The sequence below is a fragment of the Notothenia rossii genome (assembly GCF_949606895.1).
Source record: "Notothenia rossii genome assembly, chromosome: 5".
Lineage (NCBI taxonomy): Eukaryota > Metazoa > Chordata > Actinopteri > Perciformes > Nototheniidae > Notothenia > Notothenia rossii.
The window spans coordinates 36633421-36658485 of NC_136903.1; the positions used below are offsets into that span (position 1 = coordinate 36633421).

Genomic DNA, 25065 nt, shown 5'->3' on the forward strand with positions numbered 1-25065 from the left:
ATCAATCAACAACTTTATTAATCCCGCAAGGGGCAATTGGTTATGAGCAGTTTATGTCATGTACACGGAACATACAGGAAGAAAACACGGTGGATGTGTGATCCAGCATGCACAATACAAGGAAAAGTAAAGTGCATGAGGTTGCACTTTGCAGTATATTTGCATATAGTACGTGTCAGAGTTGTTGCATAATGTGAAGCAAGGTACAGACAAGTTGTATACATATGAATAAGGTGTTAGGTTTAAAGCACAAGGGTAAGGTGCGGGGTTTAGGCGTTTATTAAATAATGTAGTAAACAACTTCTTTACATTACTATTTAAATGTAAAATGAATAAATTGGTGATGCCCTCTGAAGCTAAGATCAACTACATTTCCAAACAATATGCCAATCCGTTTATAAGATTAGCTTCTTCCGTGTTTCCCTGAGACACCTGAACGCAGCGCTCGGTTTACACTAAGCCTGTCCGTTAATCGCTTCTGTCCGGTTCCCGGGATCCATCCTCCTGCAGTCAGCTGGTCCTGAACACTCTGTGAGACACACACACTGCTCTGAGACCAGGAGGAGGCTGCTGCTAGCTTCATGGCGATGAAGATGGATTTAAATAGCATCATAGAGCAAATGGAGATCGGAGAGCAGGACTCAGCTCTGACGGCTCTGCAGAGCTACAACCAGGAGGTAATCACGTGACGTGCGCCCTGCATACATGCATGACGTTTATCATACACATATGTTCTGTTTATGCTGCCTGGCTAGCTTAGCTTTATGTCAGATACAACACCTTTCAGGTCAGAGGATGGTGCTGCCTTCAGGGGAACCAGGGTTTATGGGCACACTGTTTCTGTTTCTATATTGTTAGTAAAATCAGAATCAGAGAGAAGCATCAGAATCAGAAACAGGTTTATTGTGTATGGTGGATACATAAACATTGTTAAAGAAGATACATTGTAAGAAAAACAACCAAAAATATAGTATAATATGAAAAAAATACTCTGAATAAGATTAACTATGTGCATTATTGTTACGAAAAGTGGAGAGCTGTCCAGATATTAAAAGCTTTGTATACAAACGTGCAAAAATATTCGCAGGGTTGTGCAGGACTGACAGTAAGCTACTTAAATGAAATGAATAGAAACAAGACATTGTTCACAACATGTGTTTTCCCTAATTTGACAGGTGAAACCGTAGAGCTGTCATAATATCATATTTAACCACACAATTATGGTGGCCCAAAGAATCACAACAACGTTATTATTGCGATATATCTATGGAAAATAAACAATTGTTTGACTCGTGCATATTGTCACCTCTACAACCTTAAAGGGGCCCTATTGTGCAAATGTTCAGGTTCATATTAGTATTTTGTTCCTCTAGAAAAATGAAGAGCTGTTTGAACATTAAAGCATATAAACATGTAATTCACATGCTTTAATGTTGTGTGTGGGAGATAAACTCCCTCTGCAGGGAACACAGGGATTGTGGCCTTTGCAGACCATTTACATGCACTAAAACCTATAGAACACATTAGAGGAGATGGGAAACTGGCATAACGAAAAAAGAAAAAAAAGCAGGTCTTTTTTTTCACTGCAGGTGATATTAAAATCCTTTTTTAGCCTAACACTGGTTTCCACCAGACTCAAGAATTTCAAACTGAAACTTAAATGTTGAAGTAAAGTATTTCATTTCCTATCCTGGAGTCACTATGCCAGTTTTAAAGCTGTATCACATATTTGACCACTTTTGGGAAGCAGAACAGTTACACCTCCAGCACTCAGAGCAGCGTCAGAAATCTTTTGGAGGCATCTGTCCCTGCGTTTATCTTCAGTCCTGAGATAAATATATATAACGTCATCACTGCACTCTATAATGTATTGGTTTGCAATGTTTTTATTTTAAAGAAGACTAAACTTATCCGAGACACATGAAGAAAAGGATTCGTGACAATCATGCATCCATTAATGCCTGAACTAGCAAGGGCATAAGATATTATATACTGTAGAAAAACATATACATAAATGTTAACCTGAATAATGACCTAACACATGGATTATGTTTTATTCGCACCATTAGTTTTGAGTTTTCTGTCCTAGCTTTCACAACATTCTTTTTCGGGAGAATATCAACTGTAAATAAACCAAGAGACATGCAGAGAAGGTGACAGTACTTTTTTTTAGCCCACAACCTCTCTCAGGTGTCAATGTGTGTCAAACGTTTGGAAAACTATGTAGCCTTTAGGAAGCACTAAGGAATACAAAACAAAAAATAAAAAACTGATTTTTAACTCCGAGGGAGACGTGTCTTCTCCACCTCCAGTGTCATATGAATACAAATGTGACAGATTATTCTGACAAAAATTATTTGTGTTATTTCTGAAATACTTTTTTCTTGGTAAATAATTCGTAGTTTTATGTCACAGTTTAAGAACCAAAAAGGCAAGAACTTGGCTCAGTTTGTAAGTAGTAATTTTTCGCAAGTAAAATTAAAATAAACTCTACAAATAAAGAATTAAAGCATAAGAAAAATAAAAAGTAAACAATCAAGACCACATTTTAGATCTAGATTTAGAATAATTATTGCATATGTCATTGTGAGGAAAAATGAAAGTGTGCATTAAACCCGATGATGACCATCAGGGGCCGTATTCACAAAGGATCTTAGGGCTAAAAGTAGCTCCTAACTGGCAAATTTAGGAGAAACTCCTAAACATAATGGGCGTGTCAGTCTTAAATTTAGGACTCCTAATTGTATTCACTAAGAGCAATTCACAAAGTATTTTAGGCCTAAAAGTAGCACCTAAGTTTAGGAGAGCTTAAAAGTCCTCGAGAGGACTCCTAACTCAGTAAGGCCTATTCACAAAGAAACTGAAAATGGCTGCGAGACGAAATGTTTCGGAGACAATGGAAGACTGTGAATGGATCAAGAGATATAGGCTAAATCGTGAGGGTATCAAACTTGTTGTGGAATTAGTGCGGGATGCAATAACATCCCCGACTAACAGGAATAACCCGATTAGTCCGGAAATAAAATGTTTGGCAACATTACGATATTTAGCAACAGGGAAAATGCAACTTTGCAATGCCGACGATTTAGGAACATCGCAACCATCAGTCAGCCGTGCCATAAACCAAACCATCAACGCGCTCTCTAGACCACATATCATCCAACAGTTTATCCGGTTTCCTTTGGACAATCAACAACTACACAGGATCAAAGCCAACTTCATGGCAATTGCAGGTATGCCCGGTGTGGTCGGTGCTATTGACGGGACGCACATACAAATAATTGCGCCATCAAAAGATGAGGACGTGTTCGTCAATAGAAAGAAAGTACATTCCATCAACACGCAGATTGTTTTTGATGTAACTTTTAACATTCTTGATGTTGTTGCAAAGTGGCCTGGATCTACCCATGATTCGCATATTTTAATGGGGAGCGGTCTGAGGCAGCTTTTTGAGAGGTACCATGTACCAGTTGGGTGTCACTTGCGTTTAACTTTGTCTTCACTTTCATTCATCATGATAGGGGGACTTGAACGGCGGTATGGGCTGTTATTGAAAGTGTTTAAGTGCTCTGAAATATGCTCATTGGATAATAGTTTGCAGGGTGCTTTTAATTTCCTCCTTGATTTAATGCAATTTTCGTATTATATACAACGTCATTATCGTGGTCTGCACAAACTTGTCATCATGCGTGTATTCTGCTAACTGCACTGTCCATAACTATTTGATAGGAATACATTTCTAGCCTAGGCTATTTCCTTTTTTCGGTGATTTAGAGGGCTCGTTTGTGGGATGTTGCGGATGAGTTTCACCAAGACCGCCTGCTCTGAACAATCAATCACCGTACTGACCGCTTCTAAACTCATGCACGAGAATCGACGTAATCCATAGCAACGGCGCGTCACTCTTAGTGATTTATCCTTAGTATGAGTAGGTCTCAGCGGCTTTGTGAATAACTTTTAAGAAAAAACTCCTACGTAAAATGTTTTAGCGCGAGTTAGGAGCACTCCTAGCGGTAAGATAAAATGCTTTGTGAATACGGCCCCAGATCTTTAACTCCCATAAAGAACCCTGGGTCATGACAGGGAGAGCTCTGTGCTACGAGGGGACCCAGTGTGAATGTGTCTCACACGCCTGTATATAATGTATGTTTATGATTTTTTTTCTGATCCCATCATGTGACTAAGTGAGCCCCAGGTGCAGCAGGCCGTATAATTACCAAAATGTATTTGGGCAGCATGCACTTCAGTGTAATCTGCTACGCTAGGTTTTCCAATATAGAGCCCTCAATCTTCATCTGACTAAGCACCAGCTGAGCTTCAGGCTGTCTGCTAACCAGCTGAGCTCTGCATCATGCTTCTCTCCGCCCGGTCAGCTGTGTGGGCGTTGATTTTAGAGGCAATTGGATTAGATTCTCTGATACACAAATACAGTCTCCTACGGCCCGGTCAAATCCTGCCCTACTAAACCCTTTAACACTGAGCAGCTTAGAGCTACAGGCTGTGTGGGATTGGCTGTGTTATATCTTGGTATGCTCACTTTTCCTCTGATGTTAGCCTGCTCTGGTCCATTCACCATGTTGTGTATGACAGTCCTGACATCAGAAGGAACACGTAAAATACATAAGTGAAACAAAAAGCGCTGCATAACGTTACGTGCGCTGGAACAACCGTTTGAAAAGTGTTATGTTCCAGAATGCAGCACTACCCTCCATTCTTGAGTTTGGCAGCAGTCCGTCGGCTATATTAGCTTTTTTTACTCTTTCAAAATGTTAACTTTGAGAACTGCTGGCTCAGCTTTGTGAACCACTTTGGTTTTCAGATGTTGCCTAAATGAAAAGCCTAAGGAACTTATGTTATGATGTTTAAAAAAGAAAAGTAAGATAAGTTCTATGTTTAAAATAAAGGTTTCTAGTCTCGACTGCTCAAAACACTTCACAACACAAACAGCATTTAGTTATTCACACACACACACACACATCTATACACTTCTGAAGGTCACCATACAAGGAGCCACCTGCTCCCCAGGAGTGATAAACAACACACACCTTGGGCACAGCCATAATGATAGTAAGTTTGGGTTCAGTATCTTGCCCAAAAGACTCTTTAACATGTAGACTGCAGAGCCTAACAGCCAGCCCGTCTGCATTTTGTGTAGGCTACCTCAACCCTAACACTATTAATGTACCAGAAAAACCACAACATAAAAACTAGCGTTAACAAAGGCTCAGGTCGGATGTGTCTTGGCTACAGCGACTGCTTTCCCTCTCTTCCCAGACCTTACTGCTCTTTCCCCTTTTCTGTTTTGGCTCTTTCTCTTTACCTCACACCTTTATTTGTGCCTTCTGCTTTTCCTTCTTCAGATGAACCACTGCTTCACATTCAACAAGGAAGACGAGCAGGACAGAAAGGTATTCCTTAGCTTCCAAACTTTTATTCCTGATCTTTTACCTTTGAAGTTTAGTCAAGGTATTTTTCTGTTGATGGATATTTTCCTCATTCTGGTTGGTGATCCAAATGAAAAGTAGCACTATTGCCTAGTTCTTGTGTAGTTGTGTAATTTACTATTAGATGGGGCGTTTAAAGTATTTTAAGCAAGCTATTACCTGGTTAATTTAGTCATTCATTAAATTGTAGCTGAATACATAATTAACATATATTTTCTTAAATGAAACAAAGTGAGATAAATATGGATTTGAAATAACACTGAAATATATTTGCTTAAAAACTAAATTAAGAAAAAATGTACGTGGTCTGAATTAGGGCTGTTCGATTATGGCAAAAATCATAATCTCGATTATTTGGGTCAATAATTGTAATTGCGATTATTAAATGTGATTATTCATTGACTTTGAAAACACCCATTTATTGGAGAAATGTGAACCGTATGTTTTTAACAGTTGATTAGCCTGAACTTTAAGTATAATTCAACTGAAAAAAAAAAAGATATATAAAAAAAGAAAAAGTAATAATAATAAAAAGATAATCGTTTTATTTCGATTATGTTGTTTTCGTAATCGTTGCAAGCCTTAATCGTAATCGCGATTAAAATACGATTAAAATACGATTAAAATACGATTAAAATACGATTAATTGAGCAGCCCTAGTCTGAATGCCCCCATTTAAAATGTGGAGAAAGTTTCATATTTGGAAATTTCAATTAAATTAAATAACAAATTAATCAAATGTAAGCACTCAGTATTCAAAACCATAATTCAAATTGATTGAATTCAATGAGCTCAATTCAGAACTGAAAATCCAAGTAAAGTCAAAACTTCCACTTTCTGCTGCGTTGGTGAACACGTTCAAAATGCTAAATCTTTATATATAGAAATGTCAAAACTTAAAACTGACATTTATAATGGGAATAAAGATGAGATCAATTCAGAAATAGGGTTTGCAAAGTAACATATTTTAAAGTGTATTTAAAGGTGACCTATCATGCAAAATGCACTTTTGTACATCTTTTATACATGAATATGTGTCCCCGGTGTTCCAGGGAACTCACCAAGTGTCAGAAAACACAACCCTCTCTATTTTCTTATATACCCAAATCTCTTAAAAAGGGGCTGCAACGGATCTGATACAGACTGATTCAGATTTGAACACTTCTGTGACGTCACAGAAGTGGCACTACGACTATTGGGCCAACTCCACCAATCAGGAGGAGACAGCCACGGACATTGCCGTTGGAAAGCGCTGGAGACGCTGTAGTACATATGCCAGGCCTGTAGATGGTGCTGTTCTCACAGAATCAGCCCATGCAAAGACAGTGTTAAATTGAGCGAAATGAGGAATGGCTAAAATGCATGATCTGTTTGGTATTTTGAAAAATAAAAAGTATAAATATGCCTTATATAGGTATGGTCCTACACTATATTATTAAAATATAGCATGGTAGGTCCTCTTTAAATATAAAAAGTGCAGTCACTATCTAATGAGGTCACTTAGTGTATCATTTCTCATAACACTGAATCTGACCTGATGTATCCGCTGTGTGATGCAGGTCCTGGGGGAGTTGGTGATGGGGTTCCTGAACCGGGACCTGCAGCCCTCCTGTCACCTGGCCTGTCTGGAAACAGTCCGGATCCTGTCCAGGGACCCTCTCTGCCTGGACCCCTTCACCAGCCACTCTGCCATGTCCACTCTGGCCCGCTTCGCCGGCATCGCCGTGTCCAGTCCTGGGGGGGCCCACAACCAGGGGGAGGAGGGCCAAGGTGATTCCAGACAGCTGTCCCAGGTTTTAGACTGGAAGGCCTTCATCCTGGTGCTCCTGTGATTTTTGAATGTCCAAACACAAAAATAGATTTGGTGGCATTAAAGGATAAAAATACATTTTCAGTCTTATGTTTGTAGTTTTGGCCATTAAAAATAAATAAAAGTGTTATACTCACAGCAGTAATAGCGAAGATCTGGAAACAGGTTGGAAACAAACCTCCAGATTTGACAAATGCTGACACTTGGTTTGGATTAATTGTACACTTGGATAAAGTTCCCCCATATCCCCCAGATTATATTGATATTTGCTGTGTGTTGCTCATCATTTCTGTGGGTTTTTGTAGAGGGTGAGACAGGAGACAAGATTCAAAGTGTCATGAAGGCACAGCACAAATTTGTTCTACAATTACTCAAATAAATCTTGAGATATAGAAGCTACTCGGTTTATCATTTGCCCCAACCTTTTAATAAATAAAGATTTACTCTGTTAATTGCCTTCTTCCTATTCATAGCTGAGGGTGAGGAAGGAGAGAGGGGAGAGGCGGCAGAGGAATGCAATGAAGAGGGGAAGGAAGCCTCCCCCCCTTCAGAAAACGCTGACCAGGAAGTGATTACTGAGGCTCTGAAGTCCATCTGTAACCTGCTGCTGCACAACCAGACAGGACAGGTCAGTCTGTCGTTGTCTCCTCAAACCTACATTTATATACATTTGTCAGAGAATAACAAGTGTTTTGGTTGGTGATCATTTATCAAATATGTCTGTATTGATGATGGATGGCAGGTGGTCGCAGCAGATCTCCAACTGATAAAGGGCGTGGCAGAGAGGCTGAAGCAGTGTCATGATCCCATCTGGAACCATGAGGTATGGACGTCAGTGAGACATGTGTTATAATGTGTGGGTGGGGGAATGATTACTCTGAGAGTTAACTTGACAACGTTTAGAGTAAGGTTGTAGTTAATGCACATATTGAATAAGCCAACACGTGCCGACTCTTGCTTCAAGTCTGTCCTATCTTTTCCAATTTTGTCTGAAACATAGCCATGAAACGTTATAGTATTATGTATCTTTGTTATTTCAAATTGGTAAAATAAGATCATACCTTTTAGAAGATTGGGATTCAGCACTGGTGCTAATGCAATACCTGAGTTTGGTACAAAAACCAAAACAAATGTTGTGATACCTAACTGTTGAAGGACATTCGGTTCTTGTTTTGGTACGTTAGAATTTTTAATGCAACATATTTGTGTCAAATGATCACTGTGGTCGGGTATCCAGCCATACTCTGAAAAGGAAAAGATAAATACTGAATGAGTGTCCCTGCTCTGTGTCCAGGTGCGTTTCTTTGACCTGCGCCTCACCTTCCTGCTGACGGCCCTGAGAGTGGAGGTCCGGGCGCAGCTGGTCCAGGAGCTCCACGGCATCAGTCTGCTAGGTAACTGACTTCCTGTTTAACTGCTGACCTGGAAAACCAACAGCAGTTGTTTTGGTTACAAATGTTAAGAGGCAACTATCCTTAAATGTTTCCACTTCCAGTTGCCTCATATCGAAGTCAACGTTTTTTTGGATGTCTTTTTGGTTAGATGCCTGAAATAAGGTCTATAGTCAAGAGATGTAAAAATGTTTCTACGATATAAAATACATCAGTAGATACCCCATTTGTGATGCATGCCTGAAGCTTCTATATGTCATAGAAACAGCGGTTGCTAATAAGTGACTAAAGGGAGACAATGACGTCTCTAAAGTGTGCAAATCCTTTAAAAGGGTTAACCCACACAAGGCTCCTGGACCTGATGGCATCCCTGGCCGTGTTCTCAGGGTGTGTGCAGTTCAGCTGGCAGAGGTGTTCACAGACATCTTCAACAGGTCCCTGCTGCAGTCTGTAGTCCCCACATGCTTCAAACACTCCACCATCGTTCCTGTCCCCAAAATAACAAAAATTACTCGCCTCAACGACTACCCCAGTAGCACTCACCTCCATCATTGTGAAGTGCTTTGAGCGGTTAGTCAAAACCTTCATCACCTCCTCCCTCCCTGACTCTCTGGACCCCCTGCAGTTTGCCTACAGAGCAAACAGGTCCACAGACGACGCCATAGCCCTCACCATCCACACTGCCCTCTCACACCTGGACCAGAGGAACGCTTATGTGAGAATGCTGTTCATTGATTACAGTACTGTTCTCGTTTCAACGTATGGATATTGAACTTAACAGCCAGCTAAACTTTCCTCAGCATCATTCCTCCAAGGAACAGGCAGGTGTTGTATTTGGCAGGAATTGTAATGATACGAAGTGTGAAACTGAAACAAAATACATTTCTCCATAAGTACACATAAAACAATATGTTCTTAACATTTACAGAATAAATGTACTTTTTACAAGAGCAGGTTATTGCAGGTAAATATGCAATGCAACATTACACAGCATTACGTAACACACTATAACACAGCAACAAGTTCGTACAAAAGTAATAATTATCCTTACTACAAAATTATATTACCACAAATAATATCAAACACTTGTAGCTAAGATAATAATTATTAACTTGACTTACTGATAATGCCACGTTTAGGGCTTAGAACGAAGGATGGAAGTGGTCATAGCCACAAAGGAAGTGCCATCTCTTTCAAAGTACATTTAAAAAATAAAAGCTGCCTTCTAACCGCTAATAAATTCTTATTTGTGTTCCATGACAACTACAGTTCAGCTTTCAACACCATTGTGCCCTCCAAGCTGGTCATCAAGCTCAGAGACCTCGGGCTCAACAGCGACAAGTTCTTACAAAAATAATTATTATTGTTCAGGATCCGATCTGTGATTGGACAGAGAGGATCCTGACCTTCTACAGGTGCACCATAGAGAGCATCCTTACCTTCTACAGGTGCACCATAGAGAGGATCCTGACCTACAGGTGCACCATAGAGAGGATCCTGACCTTCTACAGGTGCACCATAGAGAGGATCCTGACCTACAGGTGCACCATAGAGAGGATCCTTACCTTCTACAGGTGCACCATAGAGAGGATCCTGACCTTCTACAGGTGCACCATAGAGAGGATCCTGACTGGCTGCATCACGGCCTGGTACGGCAGCTGCACCGCCCTTAATCGTAAGACTCTACAGAGGGTGGTGAAAACTGCAGAGAACATCACCAGGAAGGAGCTGCCATCCATGGAGGACCTTTACTCCCTGCGGCTCAGGAAGAAAGCCCTCAGGATTATAAAAGACCCCCATCACCCCAGCCACAAACTGTTCTGTCTGCTGCCGTCTGGCAGGCGCTACCGCAGCATCAGGACTAAAACCAATCTTATTGCACTATTTCACTGTTTAACTATTTAGTTTTTGTATTTACTTTCACAGTTTTTTCTGTTTTTCTGTTTTATTGTGTTGCACTGTTGGAGGAGACCTAAGATTGTAATCGTCATAACTACACTGTAGCTATGTACGTATGACCAATAAAAGCCTTGAACCTTGAACCTTGATTACCCCAAACATTAGCCGCTTTAGCTTAGCGGTGACATGAAGTCATGTGACTGGGATGTTTTTTAAAAGCGTTAGTGGTGTTAGTAGATCCTGCTCAATAAAACCTGTAAGTATATTAATTGTTTGTTTGCCAAAGATATTTCTTTCTGGTGTTTTACAAAATCCAATTCTCATTGCTTTTTGTCGAGGAGCCCTTTCAATGCTATCTTCTGGGTTGGCCTACAAAAATATCTCTTAACTGCATAACTCTATCCCTAAGATGTTCTAAGTGCCAAAAACTCACGATAAGTTTTTAACAACACATGTAAAAAAATAGGTAAACATAATCAGGTAAATGGTTGTGTAAACAGAAGGTACAAATCTGTACTAGGTGAGAGAGCACAAGTATATAACTTCCTCCTCTGTGTATGTTCTAGGCAACCAGTTGGAAGCCACGCTGGGTCTGTGTTGGCCGGACACATTGGAGACGGCAAGGGCGGGCTTTGAGGGCGTCCCCCCCGAAGAGCTGCCCCCGCTGAGCCGGCAGCCGATAGAACGGGCCATGGAAATACTGAAAATACTCTTCAATATCACATTTGACACCAACAGACGCAAGGTTGACGAGGTACTAAAAAGAAACGACACGTATTTAAAATGTGTTTGGATGTTTGAACTGATTGACTATGTTCCGTGGTAGACTTTGTACATTAATTCATAAGAATACGTCTTTTTCTTTTCCGACTTACCCGGAAGTAGCAATCATATCAAATGATCTCCTGGTGTTGGTACGTCCAAGCTATTGTATCTTCTGTCTGCATGAACACAGGATGACATCACACATGTGGTGTGGCTGGTGTGTGTTGCACCTAAGAGTCTACAGCCTTCTCTCAGCAGTACAGTACTTGGGCTAATAGGGCTTGAGCTAAATGCTTAAGTTCACCACCTACCTGAGTTTAGCATGCCAATATAACAACATTTAATTGTCACCTGCTACTTATTACTAAACAAAAACTATAGCTGAGGCTGATTTGAAACCAGAGCATTGGACAGATTGAAACTCTGGTCTGATGATGGCACTTGATGAAAAGTAGTTGGGCTTATAACATTCATCCTGAGGGGAACTAAATGTATTACTACCCCAAGCTTCCATAAGTGGGTCTTTGTTGACCCGGTGAGGTGGTTTTCTTGAAGTATCTTTGTAATTACATTTTTTTATCATTTCATATTCCAGCTATTCCTCAAAAAACATGTTTTGGATATCATGCCATTTCAAAGTGATTTTTCTTAACCAAAATGACAGAAATGGCATAAAAACACATATTATTCTAATACGGGTCCTTTTTGACCCACTTATGGAAGAGTGTAGGGTCCAGTCACTCGTGTATCTAAGGGTTAACAAGATTTTTGCCAATGAATCATGGCACAATTTAGATTTTTAGATATTTAACTGAATAAGTAGAGACCTTGGAATATAATGGGATGCCCAAAGACATTAGAATTCATCCTCTGGAGATGAAAACACCTGAAATCCATTGACCATTTGTTTAATTTATAACATAATGTCATATTAAATTAAATGATGTGTTTTTATGCAAAAATCTTACTTTGTAAAGTAACTAGTACCAAAAAAGTGTCAAATAAATATAGTGAAGTACCATTTCCCCCTATTTTCGTCATAGTTGAGTTGAAGTATAAAGTGGCTGTAAATGTACTTAGTTACATTACAGTCCTGGGGAAGTTGAAGTCAGTGATGGAGGTTGTTTTAGGAACACGTGACCAATGTGTGTGCTGCCTGTCAACCCCTCCCAACTTTAGTTTTATGAGTCAGGAAAGAATGCAAAAGAAAGGGGGTGGACTTGCTATTTTGTACAATGATTCCCTTCAATGCAGGAAGACATCTTATGGGAACTTTGCTTCTTTTGAATATGTGGCCCTTCAGCTGAAATGCTCCTCTCGAGCTCTGTTCCTAAATATCTATAGACCACCCAAATACTGTGCAAGCTTTTTTGATGACTTTACTGAACTGCTGTCTATAGTGTGTATTGACTTTGACCGTCTAGTCATTGTTGGTGATTTTAACATCCATGTTGACAACCCCCAGGACAGAGGGGCTAAAGAACTGTTTTGTGTTCTTGATAGCTATGGACTGACTCAGCATGTGAACGGAGTCCACGCACAATAAGGGGCACACTCTGGACTTAATTATCTCAAAGGGTCTGAATATCTCTAAGGTTGTGGTGACTGATGTTGCACTCTCTGATCATTCCTGTGTTTTCTTTGAGAGGTCTATTTCTGTTCACAAAAATGTTCAAAAAGAGGTAACCACAAAGCGATATTTAACTGAAAATACTAGGGAAATGTTTACTCAGAATTTTTCTTCCACACTTGACCCTGCTAACATCTCAGTAAATGAGCTAGTAGATCATTTTAATTCAAAAATATGTTATGTTATAGATGCCATTGCTCCAACTAAGGTAAAGGAAGTGATTGGCAAGAAAATATCTCCATGGAGAAAGGCCATGACCGTGAGAACAGAAAAATGAGTTTCGAAAAGCTGAACGTAGGTGGCGAAAAACAACTCTCCAGGTTCACTTTGAAATCTATAAAGAGAGACTTGGCCTTTATAATTTGGAATTGAAAAACGCACGACAGTCTTTCTTCTCTGACATCATTACCAAAAACAAAAACAACGCACGTGCCTTGTTTGCTACCGTCGACAGACTAACTAACCCCCCAGTGTCAGTAGCCTCTGAATTTCTATCCACCAGGGCATGCAATGATTTTGCCTCTTTCTTCACTGACAAAATTCAGAAAATCAGACAAGCAGTCAGTGCCTCTGCATCAGGTACAGCAAATTTGTTGTCCCTATGTCCACCTAATATCAATTCAAACACCATGACACAATTCCATCAGATTAATGATAAAAACATAGAGGACATTATTCAAATCCTCCTCCTGCTGCCTTGATATTATTCCAACAGGATTTTTCAAAGATGTTTTTCGTTGCATTGCCTCAGATCTACTTCATATAGTAAACAAATCTCTTCACTCATGTGTTTTTCCACAGGCCCTGAAAACTGCAGTCATTAAACTGCTCTTAAAAAAGAATAATCTAGATGCTTCAGTAATGAACAATTACAGGCCCATATCAAACCTGCCATAGGTAAAATCATTGAAAAAGTTGTTTTTCAACGGTTGAGTAACTTCTTGCATTTAAATAACTGTTTCGATGTGTTCGAGTCAGACTTTCGTCCAAACCACAGCACTGAGACTGCTCTTGTAAAGGTCTTCAATGACATCCACTTAAACACAGACAGTGGCAGAACTTCAGTGTTAGTGTGGGGTACCTCAAGGCTCCATCTTGGGGCCTCTTCTCTTTAATATCTACATGCTACCACTGGCTCAGATAATGAAAAACAACAAAATAAGTTACCATAGCTGGGCACACACATAGCAATTTCACCAGGAGACTATGCTCCAATTCAAACACTGAGTAAGTGCATTGAACAAATCAATGACTGGATGTGTCAGAACTTTCTCCAATTAAACAAAGATAAAACTGAGGTAATGGTTTTTGGAGCCAAGGCAGAACGTATAAAAGTTAGCGCTGAGCTTCAGTCTGCAATGTTCAAAACAACAGATAAAAAAATCTAGGTGTAGTCATGGACTCTGACCTGAGTTTCAACAGTCACATTAAAACAGTTACTAAATCAGCCTACTATCACCTAAAGAACATATCTAGTATTAAAAGACTAATGTCACAGCAGGATTTGGAAAAACTTGTCCATGCTTTTATCTTCAGTAGACTCGACTACTGTAATGGTGTCTTCACAGGTCTCACTAAAAAATATATTAGAAAGCTGCAGCTAATTCAGAACGCTGCTGCTCGAGTCCTCACTAACACTAAGAAAGTGGATCACATCACTCCTGTTCTGAAGTCTTTACACTGGCTTCCTGTGTGTCAAAGAATAGATTTCAAAATACTGCTTCTGGTTTATAAAGCTTTGAATGGTTTAGGCCCAAAATATATTCCTGACCTACTGCTAAATTATGAACCAACCAGATCTCTCAGGTCTTCAGGGACTGGTCAGCTTTCTGTCCCCCAGAGTCAGAAATAAACATGGTAAAGCAGCGTTCAGTTATTATGATCCAAATATCTGGAACAAACTCCCAGAAACCTGCAGGTCCGCTGCAACGCTGACTACTTTAAAATCCAGGCTCAAGACTTTTCTTTTTGCCGCTGCTTTTAATTGAATTATTCACATCTTAAATTGCACTGTAACTTTTATCCATGTATTTTTTCTTTTAATGTTTCTTTTATTATCTTTTCTTTTTAATTACGTTTTTTAAATGCCATTTTCTTAATGTCTTTCATTTTTTGTAAAGCACTTTGAATTGCCTTGTGTTGAAAAGTGCTATATAAATAAACTTGCCTTGCCTTGCCTGTGTGTGAAGGGGGACGCAGCAGAGTACAGACATGTGGGGGCCATCCTGAGACACTGTCTGCTGAGCCAGGCCGAGGGAGAGGAGCGCAATGAGGAGTTCCACAGGTACGAGAACACACGCTTCACCTGCACAGCTGATTCTCTGTTCATTCATTCATAAAGCAATTTATCTCTCTCCCTGTTCTCTCAGCCATACTGTTAACCTGCTAGGAAACCTCCCTCTGCCCTGTCTGGATGTTCTGCTGGTACCCAAAGTGCAGCAGGGCTCTATTGAGTACATGGGGGTCAACATGGATGCTGTCAACATGCTGCTGGAGTTCATGGAGAGTAGACTTGACCAGGTGAGACTGCACACTATGGGTATGTAGGTTTAATACCTCTAAATCACATTGATGTTGCCTGATTGGTAATCATTCTTATTTATTGGGAAGTAAATAAATACACCCAGGCACACTTCTGTAAGGATGATGTTTGTCACTATAGCTGGAGTATGTCTGGAGGATTAACTGATGAACGGTGTCTATGTGATCAAGTAGCAAAATAATAGGGTGGCATCTGGTTGCTACACATTTCTAGTGGACTGCATTAATATAGCGCTTTTCCAGTCTTTAAAATACCTCAAAGCGCTTTACATTTCCAAGTCAGCATTCATCCATTCACACACATTCATACAAGGTGCCACCTGCTCAGGGAGACAACATTCACACACTGTTGGTAAACAATTAAAAGACCTAATGGATTGTTCCTGACAGAAAGCAGTGGAGAAGAACTAGTTGCATTTACATTGTACTTCAAAAATCATTCTGGTTAGCTACGATGTAGGTCTCAGAAGTTGATGACAAAGCGGCTGATTGGCTGATTGTTCGGAAAGTTTAGAAGCCAGTTGTGTTTTGGCTTAAAGCAGCACTCCACCAATCTTACAAATAAAGGTCAGTTACTTATCATGAGGAGTATCTATAACTCTGTGAAAATATTAATATAATGGTATATGGTATATTGACTTAATTAGTATCGTTTTTCTTCCAGTTTTGCAATCTCTCAATCATCCATTCACCCACACCTGTCTGCCATACAGAGGCCAACAGAGGTGGGAGAAGTACTCAGAACCGGTACTACGTAAAAGTAGAAGTACCAGAGTGTCGGAATACTCTGTTACAAGTAAATGTCCTTTAATTCAACATGTTACTCAAAAAGAAGTAAAAAGGTATCAGCATAACAATATACTTAAAGTAGCAAAAGTAAAAGTATTCATTGTGCAGATTGGTCCTTTTAAGAATAACATATACGATATGTTTTATAATGATTGATCATCAAAGTGTTCTCAAAGCTGGTACAGGTGCAGCTTGTTTGAATGACTTTGTATACTGCAGGGTAGCTTGTGGATTTACTCCAGGTGGAACTAAAGTCTGATTTAACATTTGATTATATTTCACATCATTCATCCACATCTGTAAAGTAACTAAAGGTATTAAATAATTGTAGTGGAGTAAAAGTACACCATTTACCTCTAGTAGCCCAACCCCTTTTCCCACTTCCAGTTTGAACACAAATGCAAAGTAATAGCACATCCACTCTCACGGTAAGTACCTACACAAAATAAGGCAATGTGGAGATTCAAAGGTGAATGCCAGGTGCCATCTGCTTAAGAAGACTAACATTGACACACACTCACACACCGTGCCATCGGGAGAAATGTGGGGTTAAGTATCTTGCCACATCGACTTTTTGATTTGAGAAAGACCATCTCCCTCCTGAGCTTATCTTTAGTTGTGAGCAGACACTTATCATGTCCATTAAGCACAGCCTCACACATCCAGAAGTTTGTAAATGTTCCATTAACCTCCTCATTTGATTTTTGCATTTGATTTGCACTGTCCCCTGTGCTGTCACATTGTATTAATATTGTACTCACATGCTGTGTATTTTCATTCTAGAATTGATTTAATCTCTGTTTTACATGAAACAGTGTTGATGAAACTGACTTGCTGTTACAGTATAGCTGAGTTTTTTCATGTAACATTGACTCCCAGGGGCTTAAGCTGAAGGAGACCCTCCTTCCATCCCTGAACCTGCTGACTGAGAGTGCCCGAATCCACCGAGAGACCAGGAAGTTCCTCAGGTCAAAGGTCAGTGAGGAAGACAGAATGAACATTGAAACGATTAATGATGAGTTTTGTTTGTGTTCAGGTGGCTCAGGTGTGTGTGTGTCTGTGTGTTTGTGTGTGTGTGTGTTTAGGTGTTGCCCCCACTGCGTGACGTGAAGACCAAGCCCGAGGTGGGCAATGCTCTGAGGAACAAACTGGTGCGCATTATGACGCACATTGACACCGACGTCAAGGACTGTGGAGCTGAATTTCTGTTTGTTCTCTGCAAAGAAAATGGTGAGACAAATATCTGTTTTGCTAATAATTCATACAAATTTTTTTTATGATGTTGGCTGAATGTATCATCAAACATCTTGATTAACCACTTGTAAAGGTTCTAAAGAATTTCAAAGGTTATGGCTACAATCAAATGCTCGTTGTATTGGTTTTGTTGACATTGCAGTAATGTATTGGCAGAGGTGGAAGAACTACTCAGTTCTTAAAAGTAGAAATACTACAGTGTAAAAAATACTCTATTACAAGTAAGTGCTGCATACAAAATCTTACTTGAGTAAAAGTACAAAAGTATTGGCATCAAAATGTACTTTAGGTACTAACATTAACAGTAGTTATTGTGTATAATGTCCCATTTAGAATAATATATATTGGATAACTGGATTACTATTTATAATAATTATAATAATACATTTTATTTCATGACACCCAAGGACACAGTACAATTTGTTAAAAAAAAGAAAACGCGAATAGGTAACAGAACATGATAAAAACACAAACAGGAAATCATGGAGGAGACAGTCAAGTGGACACAAATAAAACATATAATGGGGAGCACTACAGTGAGTAGGCAGATTTGAACAGATGGGTTTTTAATTGGGATTTGAATATGGTGATTGGGTCTGACTGTCGGATGTGCGGGGGGAGGGAGTTCCAGAGTCTGGGAGCATTGCAGCTAAAAGCCCGAGCACCCATGGTGACGTGGCGTGGGGTGGGGACGGTTAGCAGACCAGCAGAGGAGGAGCGGAGGGGGTGTACTCCTGAAGAAGGTCAGCCAGATGGGGGGGGGGGGGGGGGGGCAGGTTATGTAGGGCTTTGTAAATGAGCAGTAGGTTTTTGAAGTTGATACGGGATTGAACAGGGAGCCAGTGGAGTTGGATGAGGACGGGGGTGATGTGTTCTTAGGCCTTGGTACCGGTGATGATCCGGGCTGCATGCATTAATGTGTTCATCACAGTTGTTAAAGTTAGAACTAATTGATTCACTTTGTATACTGCTGCTCAATATCATAACATATCATTTTTTAGCATAGTTTATGTGTTAGTTTATGTTTATTTTTCATTAACGTATAATACGAATATGTAACTAAGTAACTAATCTTGTTTAATAATTGTTGAAGGGTAAAAAGTACAATATTGGCTCTTTAACTGTGGTGGAGTAGAATTATAAAGTAGCATTAAATGGATATACTTAAGTAAAGTACAATTACCCCAAAATCGTACTTAAGTACAGTCAAAACAGTAGTATTTGTATACTACTGTTTTACCTGTGTTCTTTGCTCTATCCAGTTTCAAGGTTCATTAAGTACACAGGATACGGGAATGCTGCCGGTCTGCTGGCTGCCAGAGGACTGCTGAGGGGGGCCAGAGACTCTGGGATCTACTCTGAGGATGAAGAGTCTGAGACAGAGGAGTATAAAGAGGCCAAGGCCCAGTAAGAACCACCATCACACTTTACTCAATCTCCCTCACAATGCAGGAAAGAGTCCCCTGAAAACGTAGCAGACTCCACTTCACATTAAGGTTTACCAGGTATTTGGGTCAGCTACCCTTATTACCGAAAACACCAACGCTAAGCCAAAGGTGGCTAATTTTGAGCATGCTAACATTTAGTAGTCTCATTTAGCTAATAGTTTATTTAGGACATAAAAGCTTCAGACATTCACCCGTCTGTTATTTACTGTCACATTTGATGTCTTAGAAGAACAAAACATGAAAATCTATTGAGCAAATGTCATGTCGCAAAAATATTATCCAAGTGAAACAAAACCTTGCACAAAGAAGAAAAAATATCCAAAAAGGAAGTGACTCACCGGCTGCAGAAAAGGGAAAACATATACTTAAGCTGGGTTTTTGCTGCTCCGTCCTCTCCTTATATTGCCTACAAGAATGTTAAAGTCCCCCACACACGGCATCCTCTCTAGGTCCCATATGAGATACTCTGAACTGTGTTTCTGTGAATAGGCACTATCAGTTGTCATCGCCTCCCTCTCATGTTGTATGGCACTAAAAGAATATCCTCTTGTTCTGACAGGTGTATCCAGTCAGGTGAACCCCTCATTGTAGCTAGGAGTCTGATCCCTATCCAGGATCTTAGTTCTGGAGCCATTCATGCACGACTATATTTTGTACGCTTCAGTCGTCTGCATTAGCTCTGGGGTTGTATACACCAGAGAGCTGATGTCTGTCTCCCTGGAACCAGTTTTTCTCAGCCTATAGTCAGAATGCAATGGCCCGCATCTTTACCGGTCAGCTAATTAGCAGTCCGACACTGTGTGGCTTGCTAAAAGTAGAAAGGGGTAAAAAAAAGTTCTCTCTCATCTCCAGTCAATCGATTCACAGTGATTTTACACTGATGACCCAGCTGGGCTGACACCAGGGACAATAGAATAGTGAACACTAAATGAAAAGAAACAAAATTAAAATGTGATATTAGGATTATTGGGAAAAGCAGCTCTCCAGAACGTGTCACAATGCAGAGTAGAGCAGGGATGAACTAAATGCAGAACACATAATGGAGGCAGGTAAACAAAACCAAAAGCAAAACAGACTAAAGCTGTTCGCAAAAACGGAAAAAAACTCAAACACACAGAGGTATCAGGCAAAATAATAAAAACCAAAGGTAATGAAACAGGAAAACGAAACAAGGAACAAACTGGGATGATTTGGGGAACAAGGGCGGCAAAACAAGGAGGGCACACAATGACACATGACAAACCGAACCAGACCGGAGAACCGACAAACCAACAGAGAACACTCGGACAGATATACAGGACTGTCTCAGAAAATTAGAATATTGTGATAAAGTTCTTTATTTTCTGTAATGCAATTAAAAAAACAAAAATGTCATACATTCTGGATTCATTACAAATCAACTGAAATATTGCAAGCCTTTTATTATTTTAATATTGCTGATTATGGCATACAGCTTAAGAAAACTCAAAAATCCTATCTCAAAAAATTAGAATAGTTCCTCAGACCAAGTAAAAAAAAAAGATTTATAACAGCAAAACACAATCAAACATTTGAAAATGTCCATTAATGCACTCAGTACTTGGTTGGGAATCCTTTTGCACGGATTACTGCATCAATGCGGCGTGGCATGGAGGCAATCAGCCTGTGGCATTGCTGAGGTGTTATGGATGCCCAGGATGCTTCAATAGCGGCCTTTAGCTCATTAGCATTGTTGGGTCTGGTGTCTTTCAGCTTCTTCTTCACAATACCCCACATATTCTCTATGGGGTTCAGGTCAGGGGAATTTGCAGGCCAATCGAGGACAGTAATGCCATGGTCAGTACACCAGTTACTGGTGGTTTTGGCACTGTGGGCAGGTGCCAGATCATGCTGGAAAATGAATTCCTCATCTCCATAGAGCTTTTCAGCAGACGGAAGCATGTAGTGCTCTAAAATCTCTTGGTACACAGCTGCATTTACTCTGGGCTTGATGAAACACAGTGGACCAACACCAGCAGCTGACATGGCTCCCCAAACCATCGCTGACTGTGGGAACTTCACACTGGATTTCAAGCAACTTGGATTTTGCTCCTCTCCAGCCTTTCTCCAGACTCTGGCGCCTTGACTTCCAAATGAAATACAAAACTTGCTTTCGTCTGAAAAGAGGACTTTGGACCACTGTGCAACTGTCCAGTGCTTCTTTTCCTTAGCCCAAGTCAGACGCCTCTTCCGTTGTCTTGAGTTCAGAAGTGGCTTGACCATGGGAATACGGCTATTGTAGCCCATTTCCCGGACACGTCTGTGAACAGTGACTTTTGATACCTGGACTCCAGCTTCAGTCCACTGTCTTTGAAGCTCCCCCAAATTCTGGAAGCGACTCTTCTTCACAATGCTGTTAAGGCTGCGGTCATCTCTCTTGGTTGTGCAGCGTTTCCTGCCACATTTCCCCCTGCCAAGAGAGTTTTTGTGGATGTGCTTTGAAACTGCACTCTGTGAACAGCTTGCTCTTTGAGAAATTTCTTTCTGTGTCTTACCCTCCTGATGGAGGGTGTCAATGACGGTCCTCTGGACAACAGTCAGATCAGCAGTCTTCCCCATACTTGTGATTTAGTTTACTGAACCAAGCTGAGTGTTTTTCAAGGCTCAGGAAACCCTTGCAGGTGTTTCGAGTTAATTAGACGATTCAAGTGATTCGTTGAACACCCTACTAGTATACTTTTTCATGATATTCTAATATTTAGAGATAGGATATTTGAGTTTTCTTAAGCTGTATGCCATAATCAGCAATATTAAAATAATAAAAGGCTTGCAATATTTCAGTTGATTTGTAATGAATCCAGAATGTATGACATTTTTGTTTTTTTAATTGCATTACAGAAAATAAAGAACTTTATCACAATATTCTAATTTTCTGAGACAGTCCTGTACACACAGGACTTATTACATTGATAAGACACAGCCGGGGAGGACAGGTAAAGACATACTGTACAGGCAGCAAGGAGATCACACAGCTGGAAGGAATCAGGGCAGGGCTTGAAATGACAAAGGTGGGAAAACACAGAGACAGGAAGTAAAACAAGACAAGACACAAGGAGAAACTACATTTCTATAAAACACGAAACACAAAAATGTATAGTTAGTATCTGCTCATATCATACAATGTTCATCAGAAAATGGAGTCTGGCCAATTGTCTTGTGTCTAAATGTCCTGGTTTTACTTTATAAAAAGACCTAAAAGTTGAGTTTCAAAATTCAATCATGACCTGATGAAGATCATGTGATGTGATTGAAACAGCTACTTAATAGACCTTGAGGTGTTTTATTCACGAGCAGTCAATCAATGTGAACTAAAGTTTAAATAATTATGCACAGCTGCTTAACTTTAAAAAAAAGAAGTGGTTTTCTGTTCCTTTGATATTTATCTATGCCTATCTTTTCCAGTATCAACCCGGTGACAGGAGTGGTGGAGGAGAATCAGCCCGATCCCATGGAGGGAATGACAGAGGAGCAGAAAGAAATCGAAGCCATGAAGCTGGTCAGCATGTTTGACAGACTGTCCAGGTCAATAACAGCATGACACACACACACACACACACACACGCACGCACGCACGTGCGCACGCACGCACGCATGCACGCACGCACACACGCACTTGAAATTGGTTGAAATCATTGCAACAGCTACAGTATAAGACAAATATATAATTTAACATTTAATGGGTTACTGTATGAAGGTTTCTGTTCAAACCTGGTTATGGCAGGGGCTGATATTAATTTGGCTCATCTAAATATTGAATAATCCAACCAAAGAAAAACACTCGGAGGAAAGTTTGTAGCAAGGTTAAAACAATGTATTGCTCAATAACAAAAGCACAAACAAACGTAACTTGAGATATGTCAACTTCACAGACCACAGGAAGTGTCTTGCTAATGCGGCTGAATGAATTAATATCTCCAAAATAAATCTAAGGAAAGCAATGCATTGCAAGAAGTAAAACATACCAAAAATAACTGAATTTACTGGCAGTCGAGGAGGAAACTAACACTCCACCGGTGTCTGTGTTCCTTCAGTAGAAGAGAAAACGAAACGAAAAGAAAGAAAAAGAAGAGAGTGGCGGCTGCATTAAAAAATGTGCCAACAATAAATAGCTTTTTCAAAAAAGCAAAAAGTGACAAAATAGGCCAGCAACAACCACAAGGAACAGTGGCGGCGGTCACGGAGGATGTTGTTGAGCTAGCGAGCAATGTTAGCATTGAACCTAGCATGCTAACGCAGCAGCGGGTATGAAGATGAAGACGAGCCTGACGAGGACGTCACAGAGCAGGGTGAAGGTTCAAGTTCATCGGAAGTTCCCTGTGTCTCTCAGGATCCTGCTTTTGACAAATAAGTGTGCGATTTGACATGCCAGATTGACTGAAAATTCTAAATATTGGTCATGTTGGTAGGATTGGGTAGGCGTGGTGTTACTTGTTGATACGTGGGTTGGGGGGGGGGGGGGGGGGGGGGGGGGGCCCCTGGAGGTACTAATCCGGCCTTGCCTCTCCCCCCTTTATTTCCAACTAAACTTAAAGTTCCCTAGGCCGCACTCCCATTACACCTGTGGGGAACAGCACACCTGATGGAGACATGTTAAGGGGGCCCTATTATGCTCATTTCAGGTTCATAATTGTATGCTTCCATGCTTTAATGTTAAAAAGGCTCTTTATTTGTCTCATACTGCCTGTGCTACAGCACCTCTTTTCACCCTGAAACCAGATCCCAGTCTGCTTTGATTTGATTGGTCAACCTTTGCAGACCATTTACATGCTGCATCGCACTATAGGAAAGAGAAAACCCCAAAAAGCATAATAGGGTTCCTTTAAGGAGGGGAGAGAGGGACAAACTACATCAAAAAAATATAAAACATATTATTTTAAACTTGTGGCATTGTCACAGTGGCATTAACTGCAAATGTTCTTCAGTAATTATTCCTGACACAGTTTTCAACACTCAAAACTGTAGTCTGTACTCACACTATCACATGTGAACAATTTCTCCCTGCAGGAACAACTTGATCCAGCCCATGCAGCTCGGTATGGACGGGACGATGAGAGAGATTGCTCCGGAGGATCTGCACAAAATGGCTCACAATCCTTTGTTCCAGCAACAACAGTTGGATAATTCAGACAGTGAACCTGAAGCTTAGAAACATACAGTAGACACAGATTGAATTCCTGTAACAATCATGGAAGACAGTCTCTTTATTTTTTATTTTCACATCACATGATCCAACCTGTTCCTGTTTACGTATTCTATTGAGAGGGTAATTAGGAAGAAATGGGATTTGGAAGCTTCTTTTAATGTGTGGTATCACTTTCCAATAAGTACCATCAGTTTGTAGATTTGTTTGCATCCTCCCAGTCATTGGTTTTAGTTTTACGTTCATAAAACCAACCTGCTTCTGGGGCGCTAGGAGCACTAACAACCCAAGAGATTTTAAAGCATTAAAACAGATATTACGCATCTCTACACCGTGGAATCACATCCGCACATTTGTAACATTTGACATGAGCTTGGCTTATTAATACATTTGTTTAAGGACGGTTTCATGAAGGTTTGTAACATGTGAACGTGTTCTTCAGTCACAGACAATCTCCAAGATGCTCATTGTTTTTATTGACAATTATGTAATGGTTTATAAACTTGAGGCAGCATGTGTCAACAATAAGTGGAAAATCTTGGAGACATCACTTTAAATAGTTTGCATTTAGAACCTGTTAACACAAATGATTTGAGGTTGAACAATATGGAATATGTGTAGTGTTGGAGCTATTCGTGATTTGATGGAGATGTTTATAATTTCTACCTTTCAGCCAAAGAGCTGTACTCTGGTGACGATGGTTCCACTGTATTTTTTTACTTTAGATGCCTGCTGTTTTTGCAAAACCCTTCAGAGGTTTTATTTTTAGATGTCAAACTGCAGACAAAAGGTTATAAGAGTGATAATGAAATTGTTTTATTTGAAGAAATCCTCAAATCTATCAACAACTTATATTAAATGTTTATTTCTTTATACTGTATAGCTGTCAACTCTGTTATAGACTGTAATATATATAATAAATATATCTAAATGTTG

The 25065-nt window shown here is 40.1% G+C and overlaps 1 protein-coding gene across 1 annotated transcript; it reads left to right on the plus strand.

Annotated features, from left to right (window-relative positions):
• Window positions 1-427: 427 nt before the first annotated feature.
• On the plus strand, window positions 428-25065 carry ric8a (RIC8 guanine nucleotide exchange factor A). The gene is made up of 14 exons (XM_079681398.1): window positions 428-677; window positions 5361-5408; window positions 7004-7214; window positions 7728-7882; window positions 7997-8077; window positions 8549-8648; window positions 11111-11298; window positions 15129-15223; window positions 15309-15459; window positions 17149-17244; window positions 17355-17499; window positions 18786-18930; window positions 22392-22511; window positions 23994-25065. The coding sequence occupies exons 1-14, from the start codon at window positions 582-584 to the stop codon at window positions 24133-24135; spliced, it is 1773 nt and encodes a 590-aa protein (XP_079537524.1). The 5' UTR covers window positions 428-581; the 3' UTR covers window positions 24136-25065.